Source organism: Ixodes scapularis, unplaced genomic scaffold (assembly GCF_016920785.2).
Source record: "Ixodes scapularis isolate PalLabHiFi unplaced genomic scaffold, ASM1692078v2 PGA_scaffold8__174_contigs__length_109621045, whole genome shotgun sequence".
Lineage (NCBI taxonomy): Eukaryota > Metazoa > Arthropoda > Arachnida > Ixodida > Ixodidae > Ixodes > Ixodes scapularis.
Window position 1 is genome coordinate 47,832,785 of NW_024609883.1, and position 23,572 is coordinate 47,856,356.

A 23,572-nucleotide genomic window follows, 5' to 3' on the forward strand; every position below is an offset into this window, starting at 1 on the left:
CCAGTCCTATTACTTATGTTTTAATTAGAACATGCTTAAATAGCAGATCTTTTTCTTTTTTTTGGAACTTAAAAACAAAATTAGCTCTCAACATTTACTTATGTTTTTATAGCGCGGCCGTATTAAATTTTCGGAACGGTTCAGCCTTTCAATTCGGTGTTTCATTACCCTTCCGAAATTCGTTTTCTTTTTGTCTGGCAACCTATTCGTTATCGACACCGGGAGATAAAAGAAATCGAAAATATAGCAAATCGCAAAGCTGCGCTCTCTCTTACGTTAAAAAAAAAAAAAAAGGAGATGAGAGAACAAAATGTAATATTGGTACATTGATATATTGGGCAAAAAAATCACGTATCTCCGCGACGAGGCTCAATAAACGCTTTGACCTAAAAATAAAGCTTGCGATGTGACGCTGAGACTACTGGAATATATGAAAATGACACGTCAATTGGTGTACGTCATATTGCTAGAGTCACTGAGAGCTACAGGAAAGCAGGGTTTGGCGAGTTCCAAGCAATGCTTCCCGAACTCGCTCAGCAACCAATAAGGTGGCCCCGTTTATCGAAAAGAAAGTCGGCCGACCAATCACGAAACTGGACGCGTAGACTTGGTAAACGACGTCTTGCAGTTCCTTTAAGTTGGCAGTGCGTATGGTGAACACAATTATATGAATTTATCTAATAAGTATAAGAAGCGGATAGAATGATATAAAACTTGCATACACCTTATGTAGCTTATATGAGTTCTGATAAGCTTATTGGACAACTGATATATGACGTGTTTGTCCTTTAAATGGAGTTGTAGGTCGCGTGAAGGTTAAATAACAGGTTCATTGCAACATTTTTAGTTAGATCGTCTCAGAGATTGTTCGAGTGTCCAGCGGGGTATTTCCCCATTAATTTCTGAGATTCGTGAACAGCGAAATTCGTAAACTTAGAGTTAAGGCCACCGCGTGTGCTTAGCAAAATAATAACTGGAAACGACATCAAAAACTTCCTTTATTTTTCTATTACAATGAATCATAATGAGGAAATGTAGAATGCGCTTTTAATCAGGAATACGCATATCTGTGTAAGGTACGCGCGTCTGCCCGATGCTTTAAACGAAACGTTTACCCGCAGACGCACGAGAGCCACCCGCGTTCCTCCACTCGTCGTACTGCGCACAGAGTATAGATCAACTCAACCTTTGACGTCACACCACTGCGGTGGCGCTGCTGTCGGCACTGGGCATGCGGACATGCCTCGCCTCAAAAGAATTCGGCTTCTGTGCGCGCGCATTGCCCGCTTCCGGTGTGGGAAAACGCGGGATAGTGTGGAAACAACGCATTGGTGTATGGACAAAATAAGACACGTTCAGGAGGCGGCAGAGTATGTATTGTCACAATCAATGTGGACTAGAACGCCCAAATCCGGCCTTTTTCTGCTTCCGCCTGGTCCCCTTAACGGCCTTCATCTATCAATTTGTCAGAGTGTAAACAATGGGGTAAACTTCGCATTTTTATTCGCAGTTAGCGCCCCAACTCTTAAAAAAAAAAAAAGAACAGGCAGGTACGCTGGAGAAGCATGAAGAACTGCTTCAGCTCATGATAAATGCGATCGTACCTGTTCTGTTTTTGTTTTTTTTTAATTATAAATTAAAGATTTAATGCAGCATGGTGAGAAGCATTCATGGGCAGGGGAGCAAAATACAAAGAAGCTTGCACAAATTTTTTTTCACGCCCTTCGCTTTTCTTTTTTTTTTTTTCTTTCTTTCTTTTTTTGCGGTGCATTATGTCGTTTAGAAAATAACGAGCATTTCATTCACAAACTTCAGGCGTAATGCGCTATCAGAAAAATTCGTATAACTATTTATAGGTTCTGAATTTAATTTTATAAAGATACGCATGCATTTTAATGATAAATGCATGTAATAGCACAAAAAAAGTAATTTCTTTAATATCGGTTGAAGCGAAATGTAATATTATAAATAAATAGCCCACGTGTGTTCGCCCACAACTGGTTGTTTCTTATTTGTTTTCTTTTCTATTCGTTTCTTATTGTATAACGGTGAAAGCATGTCACTGTTGTTGTCTTGTTTTGCTACCGCTGTTGCCAAGAAGGGTGGCGTGGCCTTGTCAGGCACTGCAAAGTGCCTTTAGCCATGTCCCCTGAGACTTTCTCTAAGGTTGTCTCAAAGAAACTCATACAAACAAACAGACAAACAGACAAATCTCTCATTCCAGTCGCAACCTTTGGTTTTCGCAAAGTTAACTACTTCTGCTCATGATCGCTCGTCCTTGATACGTTTCCCGCTCTGCAATCACGCGTTCTGTCAAACAAACGAAACTGCGCGAATGCCTACTTTCGAAATTATGTGTATACTATCGCGAACTATTGAGCGGAACCCGCCAGTAAGCTTCCGGGTTGCATTATTATCAGGAGTTCTTATCCAATCCAGAGAAGAGCGGCAAACAATCCAGTTCAATCCAGACAAGAGCGTTTTGGGCAGTGCAGAGACCAATGTAGGACCCCGACGAATCACGATATGGTGCATCGTGTATGGCGCAGTTAATGCGGGAAGTCGAGCTAGTTGGTTGCCAATCCTTGAAGTAAAACGCCCAAAGACGGGGACAGCAGAAAAAAAATGATAACGGGACACGCCGTGTCCCGTTAGCATCTATTTTCTTTTGTCCCTCAATTTAGGTGTTTTACTTCTAAAAAGGTATCTCGGTTCATTTTGTACTGCTGGTTACACTCCACATAAGCCGATGTAGGAATTTTGGTAGGCCAGCAAGACTAAAGCCATTGACGCGGTAAGAAACGGAAGGCGTAGTTTATTACATTTACGTTTGTTGCTTTGTGGTTTGATTTTCGGCGTTTGTATCTGCTGATGCCGCAATCAAATCATCTGCGAAGCTATAATAACATGCTCGGAACCCACCATGCACTGCGTTTTTTTTTTAAGTTGTCTATAACCGTTGAGGAAGGTGAACTGTCGGTGAAGAGGTGCTAGGCAACACAAGGTGTGTGGAGGTTGAACAATGTTACCTGTTACGAGAAAAACTGATTCAAGTTAGTTTGGACAGAGAGAGGCTGAGGTAATTCTTGGTTCTCACGAGTGATGACAGTAGAGAGAAACTAGTGAGTTCACATCAGGTTACGCTATGAAGAGCGCCTTTGAGTTCGAACATAGCTTATCAAGTCAAACAATTGAAAGATCTCAGCAAATGACCATCAGCGGGGACAATGAGCACGTGAAACGTCACGGTCATTGTCTCTGTTGGACATTTCACTTTGTTTTTGCACTGATTTTATTCTTATCTTCGGCATTCGCTCGGATTCTTTTATTGTTCGCCGTGAATGGCTGTCTCCGTGCTCTGCAAAAAAATAAACTAACATAAAATCTTTTTTGTAGAGCGTAGGTTCGTTAGTTAGCTTTAGGCCAGAGAAGAAATAGTTGTGTATATATGGGTAAACCGCAGTGAGGTTAAACTAGACCAGACTAGATTCCTGATTAGATAGGTAATAAGACCTTTCTAATCAAGGTCTCAAATCTAGAGGCTTGTATCCAGTTGGGCAAGGTGAGGTCAGGGGGAAATTAGCTCCAACATATTATAGGCCACAAAGACAGTGAGTGAGTGCGTGAGAACGTGTCTTTACAACAGAGAATCGCCTGCCCTGGCAGAGTTATCTTGAGGTGAGAGGTAGGGTTAATGGACTATGGGAGCTCGGGTAGGTGATGACGTCAAGACTAGGCGAGGTGATGGGTCCCAGATCTTGTAATGTAATTCACCAGTGAGTCGAGGATGACTTTCCTACGTTCTGGCGAGCCTTCAGGTCAGGCAAACTCGTCCAGCATCCTCGGTCTGTCCTCTTGTTGGAGGGCTTCACTCGCCTACCTTCGTCTGTCTCGGCTCCTTTGCAGTTCCAAATTATCTGCTGCAGGGTTGCCACGTTTTTCCTGATGTAGGTGTCTTACTTGGCCTCTTCAGGTTTCAGTAGTCCGAAGCTCGCCTGTTTCGCGGACGTAAGTGCCATCTTTGTCCTGACCCGTTATCTAATCGGATTAGGGCAAGTGAGAAATGCGTTTTGCTGCGGAGTCGAGTTTTCTTACAGTGTAGGCCCGTAGTCGGCAGACTCCGGGCCTACACTACGGGCCTACACTCGACTACGGGCAGTGTAGGCCCGTAGTCGGCATAGTCGGCAGACACTGTCTCAGGTCGTTGCCTTGTATGACAGTTTTGTCACAGTGGTCGCACAAAACTGTCTGCGGGTATGTTAGAAGACTACACATCTAAAAAAAAACAACATGCTCTGAACATATGCTTGAGGCGAGTCTACAGATAATTTTGGTCTCACGTCTACAGCGAAGAACATCGTGTATTTGTGTGACGTCTGAGCGCTGTGATCGCGGCTTTAGGATATGCAACTGGAGGTGAGCCCTACTCATACTTCCCTAGGTTGCCACGAGTTCCGTAAACAAAGGAACTCTGTCTTTGACCCTCGCACGAGCACTCGAAAAAGAGCCACCACGAAGCAAAGGAGGGCTTTCCTCCCGTTCTGAAGAGGATAGACGACGGGCGCCTTGTCAGCTGGACAGGCGGACGGCTCCGCAAAGCGGGGCCGCATAGACGGGTTGACACGGCGGCTTTTTCGTGCAGCACGTCTGTTTGGACGCGGCCGTACCTTTCGTATACGAAGGGGGGTGAGAATGCAGAAGCGGCGCGGTTACAAGGCGCAGTCTAGCGAGGCGGATCGCAGCGCTGGCCAAGATAGCGTCGGGGAGAGCCTCGCTCTGCCGACCAAGGGAAAGTGACCACCAGGAAGACAGCTCCACGGGGTCGGTCGTCTTTCGCCTTCTCCGCTGCGCTTGTTTGCTTTGTTGCTCCGCAGGGACGCTTTCTTTTTCTTTTTCCCTGGGCAAGACGACGCTTTCCATCTCGGACGCGTTCGAGCGCGCGTCTAAGGATGGCAGCGCTCTTGGCCCAACGGGTTGGACGCTCCTCTCGGTGTTGACTGCGGAACTGTGTTTGCTCGGTGTGCAAGCGCTCCCCCTTCCTGGCTGTATGGTGAATAGCTTGCGAAAAATCGGCGAGAAACATGGCTCGGTACTTGTTTCTTTTATACGGGTCTACACTGTAAGAAAACTCGAGCGCCTACTTTCCCGCAGAACATTTGGCAGAGCCGATCGCTGCAATCTACAGAGAGAGCTCGGCCAACGACTAAATTGATTATATGTTTAAACATACAAAGGTCTGCGCTGTGAAACCTACCATGGTGAGATGTCGTGCCCAGTGTCAGCGCGCAGACTGTTTTTGTTAGTCGGTGACGGGTTCAGAATCTAGCTGGTGCTCCGCCTCCAGAACGAGCTTCCGGCCTTTGATAGCAGTTCGTTGCACGTTCATGCAATCGCCAGCTGGAGGCAACGAGCGCTTGCCGGAGTCTGAGCTTCTGCTAGGTGTGTAACCTGTCGCCGACTACAGTGCCTGACAGAGTAAGAACGGCAAGGCGTGACTTTCGAGCGCCCCGTCTCCACACCATGCTCCTCAGGCGAACCGTGCCTTTCGCCGTGATTTGGCTCCGCGTGCGCTCGACGTGCCCGAGACGGCGAAGCATTGTCGAAGGTTGGAAGCTTGCACCGGAATCGGGCAAACCCTGCCGTGCTCACCCTGTCAGTGAGTACGTAAGATTAAGCAGACTGTTAGAACTCGTTTCTAGAACACGTGACAGCGTGTTTTGCCCACGAGCCCCTGAAGCGGGCACCGAAAGCGCGTCTGATTTCCCGCTCTCCGTCGAGCGAGTATATCCGGCGAGCAACCGACTACCTTTGCCCGGCGCCACGTTCATTTGGTGCGCGGCGCAACAGTCACTGGTACTCACATAGCGCACTGGGCGAACGCTCCCGGTCGAAACTCGTCGATTTTTCGCAGAACATTCGGGCCAGGGAGTCTAGCCTAAAAGCCAGTGTTTTGAATCCGCGCACAAAACAAACTCTTCCTGAAAAAAAAAAATATATCGGTTGTTTCGCTGTTTATTCGCTGCATGGAGCCCAACAGTCATGGGGGAAAAAAAGGTTTTTTTTTTTTTTTTTCTTTTTCTCTAAAAAAATTGTACACGTGTTCAAACGGGAAGACATTCCTCTTCCGCGTTTTAAGAACATTCGGGATTCAGTGGGATTACTGTTTTATAAATAAATTCTAGAAATCATTGCATGTTTTTTTTAAGGTAATCAAAATGGTTGCATCAAATAAGCCTATCCGCTCTCAAGGGCCAATAACGCGAGCATTTTCTAGAGCTTAGAGTCGTTAAGCAAGGCTTCTCGTTCTTCTCACATCACGCAGCCGAGTGGCGCTCTCGACGGACTCATAAACACCTTGTCGCTCATCAGCTGACTCCGTTCTCTGACCGTGTGCTGCCACTTAAAAAAAAAAGCCCGTGCGTGTACTTTCCCGCAGAACAGTCGGAGAGCCAATCACCTAAACTTACGGAGGCAGCTCAGCGAATGACGATGCCGAAACATATGTTTAGACCAGAAAAACGCAGTCTGAGTTGTGGCATTACGCAATGCAACCGTGTCGTTTCGCATTGCTTAATGTCACAACTCAGACTGTTTTTTTTTTTTTTTGTCTAAACATATGTTTCGGCATCGTCATTCGCTGAGCTGCCTCCGTAAGTTTCGGCGATTGGCTTCCCAAGTATTGTGCGGAAAAGGAGACGCCCGAAGGTTTTTCAGGGTGTACGGACGGGACGCGGGAGCTTCATCACGTCGCAAAACAATTTATGTATTATTGGTCCGACAGCTGCACGTCACTTGCACCGCACTGTCAGCTTAAGGGGCGAGTGCAGTTTAGGAAGCACACTTGGAAGAGGAGACACAACGCGAAGGGCCTTTGCGTCCACAACCAGGCGTCGACGCGTAACGATGGAAGGACCTCCGTGCTTTCGCTTGACAAACAACGCGAGCAGCCCTTTGAGAAAGAAACAGGTTCGAAAGAAAGCGCCTGCTCTCCCAGAGCCTTCTTCTCGTTCGAGGAGACGCCGGGGGAATTCAACCGGTAGGCATGGCGGAGTATCTTTTCTTTCGGAGCCCTCGATGCGCGGCTATTCAAGGGTCTGTCCTGTGAACCGTGTGAGCTTAGATCGTTAGATAAGCGTCCGCTAGCTGGGTTTACGTAACCACGAGGACTACCACTTCAAAGATACGCGATATTCGTCTTTTCTTTCTTCGTTCTATTTTTTCTTCCTTCGTTTTTCACAGCCTTGCTAGATATATCTTTAAATTTGGCTTCTTTATAAGACTACTTTGGGCCCTGACCTGATGCGATAAGAATTGAAATGACACCGCCCCGGCGATGTGCTTGCATTTTTAATATAAGTAAATTTTTAATAGAACAAGTAGAGCATTTTAATAGAACAAATACAACTTCGTTCCAGCTGATCAGTTCACCCAGAAATTAACCAAGCTAAATACGTGGGTAAAAAAAGAAATCAGCTAATATGGCAGTTGTTGCTATCCTGATGATTTTTACTACAACACTGCAACGAATACTTCTGTTTTAACGGTGATATATTCTCGAAGGCGACATTCCCGAGCTCGTAGCTTTACAGCCGAGATACATCCTTCAACGAATAGCTTGCGCTTGCAACCTAGCAGCGGAATTGTCGTACATTGCAGAAAGGCTGGGAAGCAAAATTTAAATCGAAACAAAAGGCAACTGAACTTCAAGTATAAACTATGTGAATACGTTAAAAGGGCAGCTTTTGGAGTGAAAAGTAAGCGACGCGACGAGATCACTATGGCGCATGCCATTTCTAGCGCTCGAGACATGTGACCCGCGGACTCGTAGCCGCTTGCCTGGGGGCCGCCTCCTAGCGAGTCGCGGGCCGCTTGTTTGAGACCCCTGGGTTAAAAGAATAATGTTACAAGAACGAGGCGCAAAAAAAAAAAAAAATTAAAAATGTTTTTTTTTATACAGCGTGCTGAAATTGAACAAAAAATGAACACCTTCTTTCTTTCATAATCTATTTCTTAGCACTCGTACGTGATAAAGGCACAAACTACACGTGCTATTATTTTAAAAGCAATACTAAACATAGTCGACTCAAAAAAAAAAAAATGCACAGTTTAGGTCACAGTTGTTCGCAGAGGCATGTTTGGGGATTTTTACAAAAATTGGAGCGACGAATAATGAATAGTAGTTATAATGTCGTTTTAATTACTTGTATATATATCACAATAAAAAAAATATAAACGCTCTCTTTTGAATACATTCAGATTGAGAGTGATTCAAAAACGTTACATCGTCAAAACCTTGTCGTTCTCTCCCGCTTCTTTGAGATTTTTTTTCTGAGACTCTATGCATGTCATGAAATTAAAATAAAAGAGATTGTTCTTCTTGGAACGTGCGCCACGAAATATAAAAATTTGAGGCAAAATAAAAAAATACAACTTCCCCTCGTTGCCTGAATCCAAATGAAAACGCCTATATATATATATATATATATATATATATATATATATATATATATATATATATATATATATATATATATCTTTTTTTTCTCTGTTGGGGGAGGGGGTTGCCAAACGTCTGACTGAACGCCTCCAATCCAAAGATTTTTGTTTTGAAATCTAATAGCATATCTGGCCTTTTTGAGGACGGACTACAAATCTCTTACTGTACAGTAGGCCAGCTAAAATAAATACTTACCATTAGTTGCATACATGATTAAGTTAACCAGCCACGTCTGACAACGTTTATCACCCTGACGCTTTCACTTAATATCCTAACTTTCGAATCTAGAAGAAGAAAAAAAAAACTAAAACACCCTGCTGAATTCAAGTATAAATAATTTAAAAATAAACATTCGCCTTTATTCCCTTTTTATGTTAAAGTAGAAACCTTATTGAGCGATATCTAATCCCGAAAAGCGTGATCTACAACTCCACTGTGATTCAGTGGGATTCAAGGTTCATCTCAACGTTTTCAGGACACCAACTAAAAATCTCCAACGTCACCCCAGAGCGGTGGCGCTGCTATCGACACTGCGCATGCGCAGATGCTGGTTTGTAAACAATGTGTGGGTGAATGACACAAGTGAATTATATTAACACTGTATTAACATTATATACTAACACTATATGCCATGATCTTTAACGATCTAATTATTTGTATTAAAAAAAAAAAATATTCCATTGCTCGAAGGAAACAAGATAGACTTTTTCGGCAACGTGTTGTATGTCTTCATGACGTTTTACTGTCTATTGTTTCGCCACAGCATTTTCCATCTGGAGAGGTCCCCATTGCCAGGTCTCCTCCGGCAAAGAGACTCTCGTTAACCAATTACGAGGGCAGAGACCGGCAAAAACAGCGGCGTAATTTCCGCGTAATTTTCGGCTTTATAATGTCTATTATAGAGACAATTTCCCGGTACGTCACAATCTTTGTCCGGGACTTTTATTACGGAAGTGTTACGATCTCTGAGAAAGGGAAACAATTACTCCAGCCTATTCTCTCGTCTACTTTTCTTCTTTTTTTTTTTTTTTGTTCTTGGCATTTTTGGCGACGTTTAGATTCACATAACAAGCATGCATGGATAGTTCACTCAACTCGCTTAAGGTTACAGTGCAAATTAATATTACCGCCCTGCATTTACTTCCTCGCGGAGGAAAAAAAAAAAAAGCTTTATCAGAAAGACGAAGTGGTTGACCAAATCAAACCAGATTGAACGTTCCTGTCAGAGAGCGTAAGGTAGGTCTGCCTTTGAGGTATGGCGACACTGGCTTGCGCTGAAGTTGAGAAATGTAGCCAGTACAGAGCGACTTTTAGCCTGGCACCTTTAACGTGTATCGCGCAGCAGCGATACGCGAACGCCCGTCGTTACGACGCTCAAACAGACAGAGAATGATCGTTTATTTATGGATGGATGGATGTTAATGACTATACCCTTTGTAACGGGCGGTAGTTTGCGCCACCTATAGCCTAATGTCTTTTGTGTGATGTCTTAGCCGGGCGACTGCGGCTTTTTTAGGCGCCCCATTTTCAGGTGCACGGCCTTGAAAACCACTTGCACCGCCCGTTGCACGTTCTTTCGCGCCGTTGGCACGACACCTCCACGGCCGGTGATATATTTTGTCGGGCATCGCGCTCTCGAAGTAACGCTACCGTTTTAAGTATGTACGCGCGGTGCACCGAGGCTCCCGGACCTCGAAGGACGCCCGGACCGCCGCCGAGGCGGTCGCATTTTCCCAGCGAGCCGCAGCCGTAGAGGACCTCGGAAAGTCGCGCAAGCAAGAACAACCTTGGTAGCAAGAGCCCCCCCCGCCCCCCCCTCCCTCCCCCCGCTTCCGCTTCCGGCGTGGCAGAGTTAAAATGCGACAGTTTTTGCGCGCGCACGGCAGTACCAGGCTTATGCTTCGTGCAACCCTATGCTGGCAGTGATGTAGAACCTACCCCCTCGCCGGGCTAGTCAATCGCCTCCCTTGGTGGTCACGTGGCGAAAGCTAGAGGTGCGACTGGTCCAACGAATAGGCAGCTTCCACAGCACCGTCAGCTTAGGGGTGAACGAAGGATACGCTGCAATTAAGAACGGGTCTCACGAGACGCAATCGTCCTTGTGCGACGCTGTGCGAGTGCCACGGACGTCGTCCGCGCACGCATGCGTCCGTGCCAGGAGCGCTTAGTGTGTCCTCCCATCTTCCCAGGAATGTAGTCCCGACTCCTGACTCCGAGCGCGCACTGCGTGCCGATCTGGCCATATCTAGAGAAAAGAAGGTCGTCGATGAAATTCGACGAGTCAGTGATAGCAATTCAGGGGTCTTGGAGGATGCGTGGAAGTGCTACGGAAACCTTTATGGCGTGTGGTGTGTGCGGTCGTATTATCACTAACTTATTACTATCTTCGGTATCTTCAAGACTAGGTTAAGGACACGTCAAGCTGTGCCGTACAACTTTTTTTTTTTTGTCGTAGGTTGGTGTTTATTAGGATGCGACTGAATTGCATAGAATCGACATCGGACCATTCACGCGCACCCAATTCCCCTCTCTCTTTTTCTAATAGCCAATCATGATCGGCGAACCTCGATTCGACGTGCTAAAAGGGAATTATTTTAAACGGAGCCATAGCCATCATGAACCCAAAAGTGAGAAGTAAACGATGTGGTACGTAAACTCTTAATAGACACTTTCAGCATAGTGCCGCTGCATGCTACCGTACGGAGCGGTACTGCTACCCGGAGCTCGTGCTGGAACTAGTTCCAGGCTACCGCTCGCGCATTGCCGTGTCCGCGTTAGCCTGCGGTATAGTTTTGCTAAAACATCGGAATAGCGTTGTATTTGTTTCCCTAATAAAGCTGGGAATTTAGATACTTTTGGAGACAATAGAAAGTGTACCGACAAGGGTCTGAAGCACTGGGGAAGTTGACTACCACTTCGCGTTGTTCTATCCCCCCCCCCCCCCCCCCCCAAAAAAAAAAAAAAAAAAAAAAAATTAAAAACACAAAACAATACCAGAAAATTGTTGCGTAAAGGAATACAAAATTACGAGCTAATTATCTCAGCACTAGGTGTCACGTGTTGTAAGATCTTTTTTCCAAAATAAGTGGACATACCTCACAGTTTAAGCAAACTTCCAAAAGGTTTGCCCGATTATTACGAAAATGTGACATTGAAAAGTAATTACATTGGAATAATGTTTGGTGCCAACCAGGAAAATATGCTTACTGATCTAATAAACTCAGTTTCTGCGAGACTTACTACAATTTCGAGACAATTACCTTTTGTCTTCAGTGCAATCCCAGATAGCAAACCGATACCGCTCAACCAGTGCCTTAAACCGTGATTCCCTGCAACAGAGCAGGCTTGCGATACCAAAAAGATTATAACGAAAAATGGTCTACTCAAACAGCCTAAACATACTTTTTTGTGATTCGCGGTTGACATAAAACGGATATTTCTCAGTTTCCAAGTGTGCCTCGCTTAATGCCCGGGCGTCTAGCTTACCGCAGAGCACTTGGAGAGTCAATCATCACCAGCCGCAGAAAGAGCTCGGCGAATAATGAATGAAGAGGATGTCGAATAATTATTCAGCTTGTAGCAGAAATATTAGTGTTCATTAAAGATTGCAACTGAGAGCATCAGCACGTTATTCTGGCCCTAGCCTCGTTAGATTTCCTCACTTGTCCTGCACTAGTCTGCTCTAGATGTACATAGCCACATTCGATTTGCTAGTACTGGGTGTTTGTGAGAAAAAAGAACCGTGTTTTCGACCCCCGTAAATAAAATACTCATCCCATAAAGCTCGAACTCTGTGAGAATGTCACGCCAGGGGTGAGGATAAAAATGCGAAACTTTCAGAAAATGACGTTACCTGAGTCAAAATACACAAGAAAAAAACCAAAAAATACTCTACGACGCGACGTCCACCTAAATAAAGCAAATACCGTCAAAACAATAATTAAAATTGTAGACGCATGTTGCATTTATTTCAATATAAACGCTTGGCAACACGAGATAATGTTCTTTTCTTTCTTTCTGACAACTATTTTCTCTCTGAAATAAATGCTACAGGCACCCACAATCTCATTCCTTGTATAATCGATATTAGGCTAAGGTGGACGCCGCCTCATATAAAAATTTCGAATTTTTTTTTTTTTTTTATCTTCGCAAAGTCATGTTTTCCTACTGTCATGTTCTATCACAATAACTAACATCACATTCTCACGCAGTTTAGGAATTCAGCGATGCATAGTTTTTTTATGGCGGGCCAAAGCACATGCTTCTTTTTTATGACGGATGCCGGGGGGATCGGTGGCCGAGTGGTCTAGCGCACACCAGCTCGGAGCACGTGGAGCGAAAGCTCGCGCTGCAGAACCCAGGGATCCTGGGTTCAATCCCCGCCCCTGCCCGTTTCGATCTGGATGAGCATCGTACCGGCGTGCGGTCGTGTATCACTACTGCGTGACGCACGTTAAAGACCCCAGGCTAGCGGTTTGTACCGCACTGGCTAAATTTCTCATCTACAGCTGGGAGACTCGTCGCCCCTGTGAGGCAGACCAAGTTCTAGGCTGTATAAACACACACACAACCCAATTTTTTTTTTGACGGATGCCGGGTACCATCCTGTCTTACAACACATATCGGAAGCGTGTCGCCGGTGGAGTCCTCCACGATTTCTCCTCGTGGCGTCAAAACAGATGTTTACCATAGATAATGGTTTATCTGAATGGTTGTGATTCTGAAGAAATCTCGTGTTCCGAACGACAAATCTTATGGTGTGCGTATAAAAAAGATTTGATGAAAACTTGCGAGGAGAGCGTGTTCAACAGCATTACCGTCAAAGTGGAGGTTCAGGAATTATCGTTATTTACACCGATGAAAGCAAAAGCATATCAAACTAAAATGACGTCATTTTGACATGTTGGCGAATTGTGAAAGGGCAACCAAACGTGTTTTGTCGCGCATGTGACTAATGCCTAATTTCCACTAGAGAAACAAACAGAAACCACCGACAAGCCTCCAACACGTACAGCGTATACGCTATGAAACTTTTTCGAGCTTGCGATCTCCCGGTGCTCGTGAAGTAAGCACCAGTGAATGCAAACCTGCCGAAGATACCTTCGCGAGCATGCTGCACGTGTTCGAGGCTTGCCGGTGAAGGTGTTTCTGTTTGTCGCCTTAGCGGGTCTCGGGCATAATACTGCGACGACGTGAAATGCACCGTGAGGCAGAAAAACATCCGCTGTGTCAACATACATGCAACACACTTGTTTTTCAACACGTGGATGTAGACGCAATCGTGTTGCATTTGGGTTTAGAGAGCGAGATGTTAGCCTGCCCCGGGGGTCGTCTTGTGCCTTCGCACGATCCCTCGTTTACACTTGCGGAAAGCATTCCAGCCGCCGACCAAATTTGCTTGGCGGAAAAAGACCGCGCCGTTCAGATTTGCTGCCGCCCGCCGCGTCCGCGCGACTCCGGTCCCTCGCGGATAATAAAAAAAAGTTAACGGTGCTCCAAAAACTGCTCTCGTCGGCTTTATCGTGGAGTCAGCACTTTACTACTACGGGATATAAAATAGCTAACAACTCACACATTCGAGAAAAAAAATGGCCAACGTTTTTTGGGCAATACAAGAATGCAATATTAAAAGAACAAGCAAACGGAAACAACGCGTCTAGGTACTGCTTAAACCACTTTTATTCCACATATATTCTTCGTGGGCATTCTATCTGTTGTTCAGATGCCTCTTGTCGAAGAGGGTTAAGCAGTACTTTAGTCTAAGGGCTCATTCACATTGGCGGTTGAACCGCCTACCCGAGGGGACTTCGAACGCGGCAGCTTATAGGTTCAGTTCACCTTCCCGCACATTTGATGACGAAAGCGAGGTGATTCGGTTCTTCCGCAGCATAAAGGCTGCCTGCTTTCATCGCCGTGAGCATGGCAACGAACGTCGATTTTCCGAACGCCGTCTGCTAGTTTAATAGTTTCGTAAATGAGCAACCGTAGACTGCCGCCGGGAAGCGGCGTGAACGCAGGCGAGGGCGAACGCCGGACGCCGAAAAGGCATTCGGCGTTCGTTGCCATGGTAACGGCGATGAAAGCAGACGGCCTTTAATGCAGCGGAAGAACACCGCGGCGCAGCGATAAGAGGTACGTCCTGAGGCGCTTCCCGCATGCTTTTCAATGGGTGGAACGCGAACAAAAACAGTTCGAAATAAGGGCTTAACGCAGAAGACTGGTTTTCTCCAGCGCCTCATAATTCGACGAGTGTTACCCAAAAGGCGTGTTTGTTTTTTTTTTCTTGGCCAATCCGCGCCCTGTTTTTTTGTTTTTTTTTAGTCCATAACATGGGTTTCAAATATCAAACTGTCGACGATGATCGGCACCGTAACGATGTACTTCTGGTGGCTCTTGATTGGCCCCATCGAGTCGTAACGTTGCCTGCAGTCGGACTTAAAAGTCACGTGGAACGTAAGAAGTTGTGTTGAGAGAAAACGCTGCGCTAATCGGGTACCGCGCCTCGTTGGCTACGCCCTTGGCGGCCGTCGGGAGCCCCAGACGACGTTGACAAGGTCCGCACGTCCGACTTTGCGACGATCTTCCCCGATTCCCAACAAACGGGTCCGACACAAACAAGCCCGTTAGGCCGTCGTCCGGTTTATCGCTCACCTCGCATTTATTCCTGGGCATACCGTGCGCGTCAAGGGCGGTGTGGGGAGCGGCGTTACGAAACAGTGAACGGCACCGAGACGCGAAGGTGAAACGAGAAAACGACGCGTTTATTTTGAAATAGTACTTGCTGCGCAATCTATTAGTGATGTGCGCGACCAAAAGCGCCGCTGCGCTCAGCCTTCCACGATTGGCCAGACCTTGGGCATATGAGCATTGTCAGATTGTCAACTTTGACGGTGTTAGTTTCGGATCGCGATGGCTCCTAGCTTCCACTGTGCTTTTTAAACAAACCACCGAACTCGTCGTCGCACCTGATGGTAAGTTGCCAGGATAACAACTGGTGACGTCACGGCGAGGCAAATCCCAGTCGTGACGTCAGGGATGGAAACCATAAGAGGGCGCCACCGAAACATCTCGGCACCAATAGGTGCGGTTTCACGTGATGTAGGTTTTGTATCAGAATCTCGCTGGACGCCATACTATCAGTATGGTGTCCAGCGAGATTCTGATACAAAACCTTCGCCCCTACGAGTTTCTACGCGCCCCCGGGGGGTAGTGATTTCCAGATCACTCGAGTCCTTTGGCATCGTGATCGTCTCACCGGGCCAGAGTAGTCGGGAACATAAAGGAGCATCGGCTGGTACTCTGCTTTTATACATAACGACATTTTTTGGGGCTTAAGGCTAGACGGAGATCGAGAAGTCGACCCGTCGGCGGCCAAAATAGGCCCTGTGAATAACGCCGCGGCGATTCTAAAAGAAAAAGCTAAACAAAAACAGAACAAAAAAAATTAAAAAGAAAAGAACTGAGTATGCATAGGCTTATAAACACGTTTACGGTCGTACTTACCGAGTTTTGGGGTCGTCTGAATCACTTGAAATACCTCTGCGTTTCACCGGCACTGCTCAACAACACTGTTTATCAACATGGCGAACGCTGCCTACCGAAATTTAAAAGGCCTTTCGTGAAACCGTCCTTTATAAACAAAATGTTGTCCACGCCTTTCTTCTTCTTTTTTTTTTGTGAATCACGCTCTAGACTTATTTACTACGAGTATTGAAATTAGTCGAGCGAGCAACCAGGTGCGAAAATAACTTCCTAAAGGGAAAGCAATTATATCAATATGTCTAATAAACATATATAAACATACCAGATCTTGTAAGCGCATAGCGGAATCCAATAATATATCTACCTCAAAAGGAAAAAAACAAAACAAAAACTTCCAGTTCATTTTTTTTTTTAATTTAGTTTTTTGGTAGCTCTATACATTTCATAATATTTTCCTGGAATGAAAAAAAGAAAGCCGTATGTTTCCCCTTCAGGCCAGGATGTCACAGCTACCTTGACCACTTCATCACTCGAAAATCGCTGTCCACGGAGATATTGCTTCAGAACTCAAGAGAAGAAAATAACCCGGGGTGTTAGGTCAGGACAGCATGCGGTGTATGGTTCAGCAGATGGAAACATTCACGGATGCCAGCATATGGTCGACGTGACATGTGAACCACTGCATTGTCGTGAAGAAAGGACACGCCTGTTGCCATGAAGTTTTTTTGTTTGTTTTTTGTCTTTTTTTATTGATTTTTACAAAACTGTAATTGCGTTGGTGATACTTTCCCCTGCTATAGTTGACTTGTGTGCCATCAAGTTCAGGATCAAAAGTCCTTCAGAATCCCCGAAGACAGTTGCAATTAGATGTTTCTGTCTGTAACTTTCTTGGGATGGGTGATGACGCTTCTAGTGCGTCGACTCAATTTTTGGACTGGGGGACTCTGTGACTCAAATCTGATCCCATCAAACCACGAAACAAAAACGCTCGGTCTTCACCGAGCATCTCTGTTTCCCTGGCAGCACGCTAGCCTGATGGCTTTTTGACGTGGCGTCAGCGTTCATGGGACCCATCTTATACCAATCATTGACATGCACGAATTTTACGAATGATTTCCCAGACTTCAGCAGTTCGAAAAAGAACAACTCTTTCCGTCTGACAAAATTAAATCATCGACTTTCTTGCATATTTTAATGAAAGTTTTTTTTTCTTTTTTACACCTGTCGTTTAGTGTGAGGGTCACCTTCAGTGGACTCTCTACATCACTTAAACTGCTTGCTCCAAACGTTGACTTTTTAGCATGATGGGGGTACACTCGCCATAAAGTGCTGTCATACATTCATAAACCTCCCTTTATCTTTTTCTACTGAATTATGCTGCAAATATATATATATATTACTGGAGTCACAAAAGGTCTCTTCTGACATCCTCTTTTAAAGTGTTAAACTAGCAGTGAGCCGCGGGTGTTAGTGAGTAACTCTGAGACAAGTCACAATATTTGAATGTAAGCATATTCGGAAGAACTCTGCCTGGTTGGATGAGAATTAAAGTTCGAAAAATGTAGCTCCAACCAAACCTCGAAAGGCACCTCGGCATTTCGAAACCAGCTCGGTTTCTTCTTCTAAGGTGACTGAAATCACGTGGAGCAGCAGTAGCTCCTAAAATTTTCGACTTCAAGATGTAAAAGAAAAAGATATAGATCTAGTTATGGAGACGGTCATCTCTTCAGCTTTCTCTTCAGGTCACGGAGGCTGCATGTGTACGTCCCAATATGCGCACACTAATTTCAAGACCCTTGTCCCATTCTTTCCAACGCAGGTAGATACATTATTTAATACCATTGCGTTATCTGCGCATTATACAGCCTACCTTATTTGCGATTTATACAGATTAGATAAGTTCTGGTATATTCATTGAACATATTGTAAATAAAGTCGTTCTTTTCTCAATAGGGTTATTTGCGGAAAAAATGAAATATATACGATGGGTTTTATTCTGTCGCAGCCATCAAACCCGAGTTTTCGCTAGAGAGTAACGTGCCTACCGCGCTATCTTCTTACTTGTGTAACATCGATTTCCGAGTTTATGAGGACCTCTCACTACTCACTCACACATATTATCTATCCTTTTAACATCCTTCTCTGCCAAAGCCGCTTTTGCGGCTTTGGTTCAACGACAGGATAAAGAGCTCGAGTTCCTCTGGGTTAAATACACAGTGAGAATAAAACACGAATCCGGTATATTTTATCTCGAAACGGGTAAGAGTCTCCTCGAAGGGAAAACCGGAACCGAAAACGCACGCTACCCATGTGAACAGCCCATGCAGGGTACACCGTGGTCCGCGAGCCCACTTTAATGTGCGCATATAATTAAAATTTCATTGCCCAGTTCATTGTTGTTGTTTTTTTATATCGTTCAGCCGCAAGCGTATTATCCCACGGCGTCTTAAGTTCGCATATGCACGACCGTTTATACGCCTTGCTAAGGGAGTCGAACGGGCTACCTGCAAGGTCGCGCGCCGGATTGACCGTACGAACACGTATACGCGAAGCACTAATGCATGGGAACCTTGAAGAGCGGATCTGGGTCTCTGGCTGTAAGCCGCTAGAAACCATAAATTGCGTGCGGCGCGTTCTCCCGCTTCAAACGGTTCCTGGTGTGCTTCTCAAGTAGCGTGATCGCCAACCGTGTGCGCATGGTGTAAACACAAACGCGCCGAGCCAGTTGGCCACTGTCCTGAGGCATTCCTCTTTCCCACGGTGAAAAGCAAAGGCAGACGTTGACGGAGCAGTTCAAGTACACTCTTGCATTCTACAGGTGTGCCTATTCCGCGCGAGTCAAACGGATCGTTGATTGTTTAAAGGGATCACTTAAATCGGTTTATTAACGTAAAACGCTACAGTTTACCGAGGGGGTCCCTCGGTAGGCTGTATCAAGATTTTACTACACAAACCTTAGTAAAAAAAACTTAAAAGAAAAAAAAAACAACTAAAAACAGACATGAATGCGACCTACGGCGTCTGTCTGCTCTCGAAGGGCGTCTGATTGGCGCAACAACCGACAGATGGTGGCAATACAATAGCAAACAATACAGCGGTTTTGTTTTTCTTCTTTTGCGTTTATTTCTTCTTTGTGTGTCTTATTTTGTAAGAATGAAAGAACGGTTCACTGACAATTGTCACAATAAAAGAGAGCATAAGCTTCTGGCTCAGAAAGGTCGTTTGCTTTTGCCGAGGTCGAGGGAAGCGCCCGTTGTGGCCGCATGTAATCTTACGTGCCGTCATTACCCAATATGTGGGTAACGCGTTCCATCGCCAAACTCCGGACGCCGGCGTTCGGCGTTCGAACGCGAAAACCTGCACAAGGAACAGACGACGTGCTTCTTCACGCTGATTGGATGGAGACCGTGGGTAGATACAAATGCAGCTAGCCTCTACTTCTACGCTCTAATTCTTCCAATCAGATCTCGGCCTTCTGACGTCACTCCCATAATCTCATCTCCTCTTCTTCTTCAGTGTGTTGTAGAACCAGATTGGACAAACTGAATAACTGTTTATTAAAGGTACACACTGAAAGTTACATTGCTATAAAGACAGTTTCGAGCAGAAGACGCGTTAACCGCGTCTTTCCTTTAGGAGGACCCAACACAAAGAGAGCGAGCCACACCCCGGCAACCCAGAAATTCCCCCGTTTCTCTCTCTCCTGGTCATGAAACACTACACCGACCACGTAGACTAAACACTCTCCGAAAACGTCTTTGGGTCGGGTTTCCAAACTCCGTGCCCCCTCGCCGCGGCTCAAGTGATTTGTGGTATACGAGCCAGTAGACCGAGGTGGCGCGTGAAAACTCTATCCGCAACATCCTCCCCGCAGATTAGCTCAGCTCATCTCAAGTGGGTATAGACGCTGAACAGGGCGCCTGACCTCTGAGCCGTTACACAATTTTATCTTACAGGCTCGCACATTTCCGTCCCGACCTGGGAAACACTCCAGAATCCTGCCGGTTCTCCAAAACAATCGAGGAACGTGGTCGTCATGCACAATTACGACATCACCAACATTGAGACCGCTGCTGGATTGAGGCCTACGAGCATGCGCACTTCGTAGGTTATACAGATATTCTTTAGCCCACCTGTTCCAAAACATATTCATCAATCGCTGGCGGTGTGACCATCTCCCAACCAACTCCGTTCGAGTGGATGTCACGTCTCCTCTTTTATGATGAGGTAATGTGGTTAGCCTCCTACCACAAAGGAAGTGAGCAGGAGTTAAGACATTTGGTTCGTTTGGTTCGGAGTAGACATACGTCATTGGTCGAGAGTTGATCACAGCCTCAACTTCCGTTAGTACAGTTGTGATCTGATCGACATCAAGCGCAGCCTTGCCGATGTTTCTTTTCAGACAACTCTTAACCGATCCCACCATACGCTCCCGAAAACCACCCCACCATGGAGCTCTTTCAACGATAAACCTCCAAGTGATCCGGTGGGTGGTGCAGTAGTCTTTCAATTCGGAACTACATAACACATCGTACATCTGCTTTAGATCTTTAGCAGCTCGTTTGAAAGTCAGTGCATTATCTGAACACATCATTCGCGGCAACCCACGCCTTGACACAAAGCGTCTGAAAGCCATTAGAAAGGCGTTGGTAGACATATCCAGGACAAGTTCTAAATGTATCGCTCGCGTAACAGCACATGTGAATACAAGAATATATGCCTTGACACTGTTTGTTCCGAATTTCACGAACATCGGTCCAGCAAAGTCCACGCCACAGACCTCGAACGGTTCTGCCTTTGTCACGCGGTCTTCAGGCAGAGGGGCCATCGGGGCGGTCATGGGCTTAAGCTTGAGTCGAAGACACATCTTACAGCGTCCGATCACTCGTTTTACGCACTGTCGCCCTCTCACAACCCAGTAGTGCTCCCGCAGTTCACACAGAGTAGCACTCACACCACCATGCAAAATGCGAACATGCGTGTGCTCAACGAGGAGCTCCGTGAAACGGTTGTCTCCCGGAAGTAGCACCGGAAACTTCGTCTCGTCGGGTGCCGAGACATTCTGCAGTCGAGTCTCAATGCGGATCACACCGTCTTCATCCAAGAAAGGGTGCAGGTCCCGGACACGCGAGCTCGACCGCAGGCGGTCACTGGCGACGAGGCTTGATTTTTCTTCGCTGTAGCTCTCTCCCTGAACATGTTTCGTCCAGTATCTCTCTGCCTCCTCCAATTCATTGGTGGACAGAGATCCGCTGACTCTTGAACCCATGCCTTGCAAGTTTTTAATGAATCGCATGATCCACGCCGTCACCCTCATTGCCTTGAGCCATTTGCTGTAGTCTGTAAGTACGAGGAGAGGCCCTTGTACGGTTGTTTTGCTGAGCAGCACCGTGCTTTTGCCTCTTAGCTCTGCGTCAGCATCCGGAACCTCGTCGTTCGTCTCTCTTCTTTGAGGCCAGAAATCTGGATCACGTGACAACCACTGCGGGCCCTGCCACCACACCTTGGAAAGGGTCAGGTTGGAGGCGGGTACTCCTCGGGTGAGCATGTCCGCGGGGTTGTCCTTTCCTGAACAGTGTCGCCACCGAAGGGGGTCGGTGTTGCTTTGGATCTCCACGACCCTGTTGCACACAAATGTCTTCCATTTGCTTGCCGATGCCTGAATCCAACTGAGGGTGATGGTAGAATCTGTCCAAAGGTGGCATTCCAGGTCAGGCAAATCCAATGTCTCAATCAAGAAAGCCATCAACCTTGATCCGATAAGAGCGCCGAGGAGCTCCAGACGTGGCAAAGTCATTTTCTTCAAAGGTGCAACACGTGCCTTGGACATCACAAGCCGTACGCTGGTGTTTCCGTTAGTGTCGTCGACTCGCATGTAGGCCACAGCTCCGTACGCCTGAGTGCTTGCGTCCGTGAAAACATGGAGTTGTCTGGACTTAACTGCTCCCTCTGTCACCAAGAAGCATCTGTCGACCGAAAGAGAGCCAAGTTCAACAAGCTCGCCGCACCATGCAAGCCATTCCTCACGCAAATCATTTGGCAATGAGGTGTCCCAGTCGATTCCTTTCTCCCAAATATGCTGAAACAAAATTTTGGCTCGGATGCTGTATGGAGAGAGCAGTCCCAAAGGGTCGAAGAGCCTCGAAGTGGTCTGAAGAACGAACCTCTTCGTATCCATTCTTTCTTCGACGAAGTGTGACAGTGACTGTAAGTTCACCTGAAGATTGTCCTGTTCGGTGTCCCAAAGAATTCCCAGTACCTTTGTCAGACCTGACGATTCAGCACAAGTAGACGTTTCGTCCGCTGTCTTTTCAATGTGACACTTGAGTTCCCTTGAGCTCGTCGACCACTTTTGAAGCCTCATTCCCGCCTTGGCAAGTATTTCCGTGGAGTCATCGTAGAGTTTCTGCGCCTCTTCGTATGATGAGACACCCACAATCAGTTCGTCAACATAAAAACACCTTTCAAGGTGCATCGCCGTTGGCTTGGCTTCTCCCTCGACCGAACGCAGGTGATGCTGCAATGTCGCTGTCAAAAGAAAAGGGCTTGCAGTTGACCCGAAAGGAACTCTTGTCATTCGAAACTCTTGAATGGGAGGCAATTCTTCTCCAGGAACGAGAGGGCTGTCAAACCACAAAAAACGAAGAGCATCCCTGTCCTCAGGTCTGACGCTGATTTGAAGAAAAGCCTTCTGAATGTCAGCTGTTAGTGCTATCCTGTGACAACGGAAGTTCACGAGGATCTTCAGCATGTCGTTGTTTAGATTAGGCCCTTTCTCCAGATGGTCGTTCAGCGAGAGCTCTCCTGTAGTGTGCGAAGACGCATCGAAAACCACTCGCAACTTTGTTGTGGCTGAAGCTTCTCGGATAACAGCTCTGTGTGGCATGTAGTACACATTTTCCTTTTCGTTGGTTTCTTCCGTCACTTTCTCTGCGTGTCCGTCGTTTAGGTATTGCCTAATAGCAGAGTCGTACTTCAGAAGAAGTTCTTCGTCTCGAGCCAAGCGATGGCAGAGCCCTTGCAGTTTCTTCTCTGCCACCTTTCTGTTATTGCCGAGATCTCCTAGGTTCTGAGACTTCCAGGGAAGAGCAACTTGGTATCTTCCATCTGTCATTGTGATGGTTTCCTCAAAACCCCGTAATACAGACTCGTAGTGAGCAGAGTTGGTCGTTGAGTCCTTGATGCCGAGGCTTTCAAGTTCCCAGAACTGCCGCAGGGTCGAGCTTACTTCATCGTCGCCCGTTGCACCGGCTCTGAGCACGCACACGTTGCTGCTTGTTTGCTTTCGTCTTGAGTTCTTCAAGGTCACGGGACCCTGAAATGTCCATCCCATTGTTGTTTTCACGGCTGATAGACACCTGTTGTTTTCATCCCAGCATACTTCATGCTCCAACAGCTTTCCAAGCTGATCTGCTCCAACTAGAAGGCTGATTCCGCACTCTCTCTGAACGCCTGGGAAGACCAGCACATCCGCTAGATACTTTTTTTCTTTCGCGATTTTCTGCACGAAGTCATTGTCCATCGGTATCCGATCGATGTCTTTGCAAATGACCGGTACCTCAATCGCCTCGATCCTGTGCTTCTGATTGTCGT

The 23,572-nt window shown here is 46.3% G+C and overlaps 2 protein-coding genes across 4 annotated transcripts in view; both read left to right on the forward strand.

Annotated features, from left to right (window-relative positions):
* The window catches only part of LOC120837960, an 85,079-nt gene extending 66,743 nt beyond the window's left edge, over positions 1–18,336 (forward strand). The window contains exon 2 of the mRNA XM_040207624.3: positions 18,131–18,336. Within this exon, the coding sequence (XP_040063558.3) occupies positions 18,131–18,336 (206 nt within the window). The remainder of the gene's footprint in view (positions 1–18,130) is intronic.
* The window catches only part of LOC8034084 (venom metalloproteinase 3), a 336,683-nt gene that overhangs the window by 146,420 nt on the left and 166,691 nt on the right, over positions 1–23,572 (forward strand). The gene's annotated exons all lie outside the window — the stretch shown is intronic.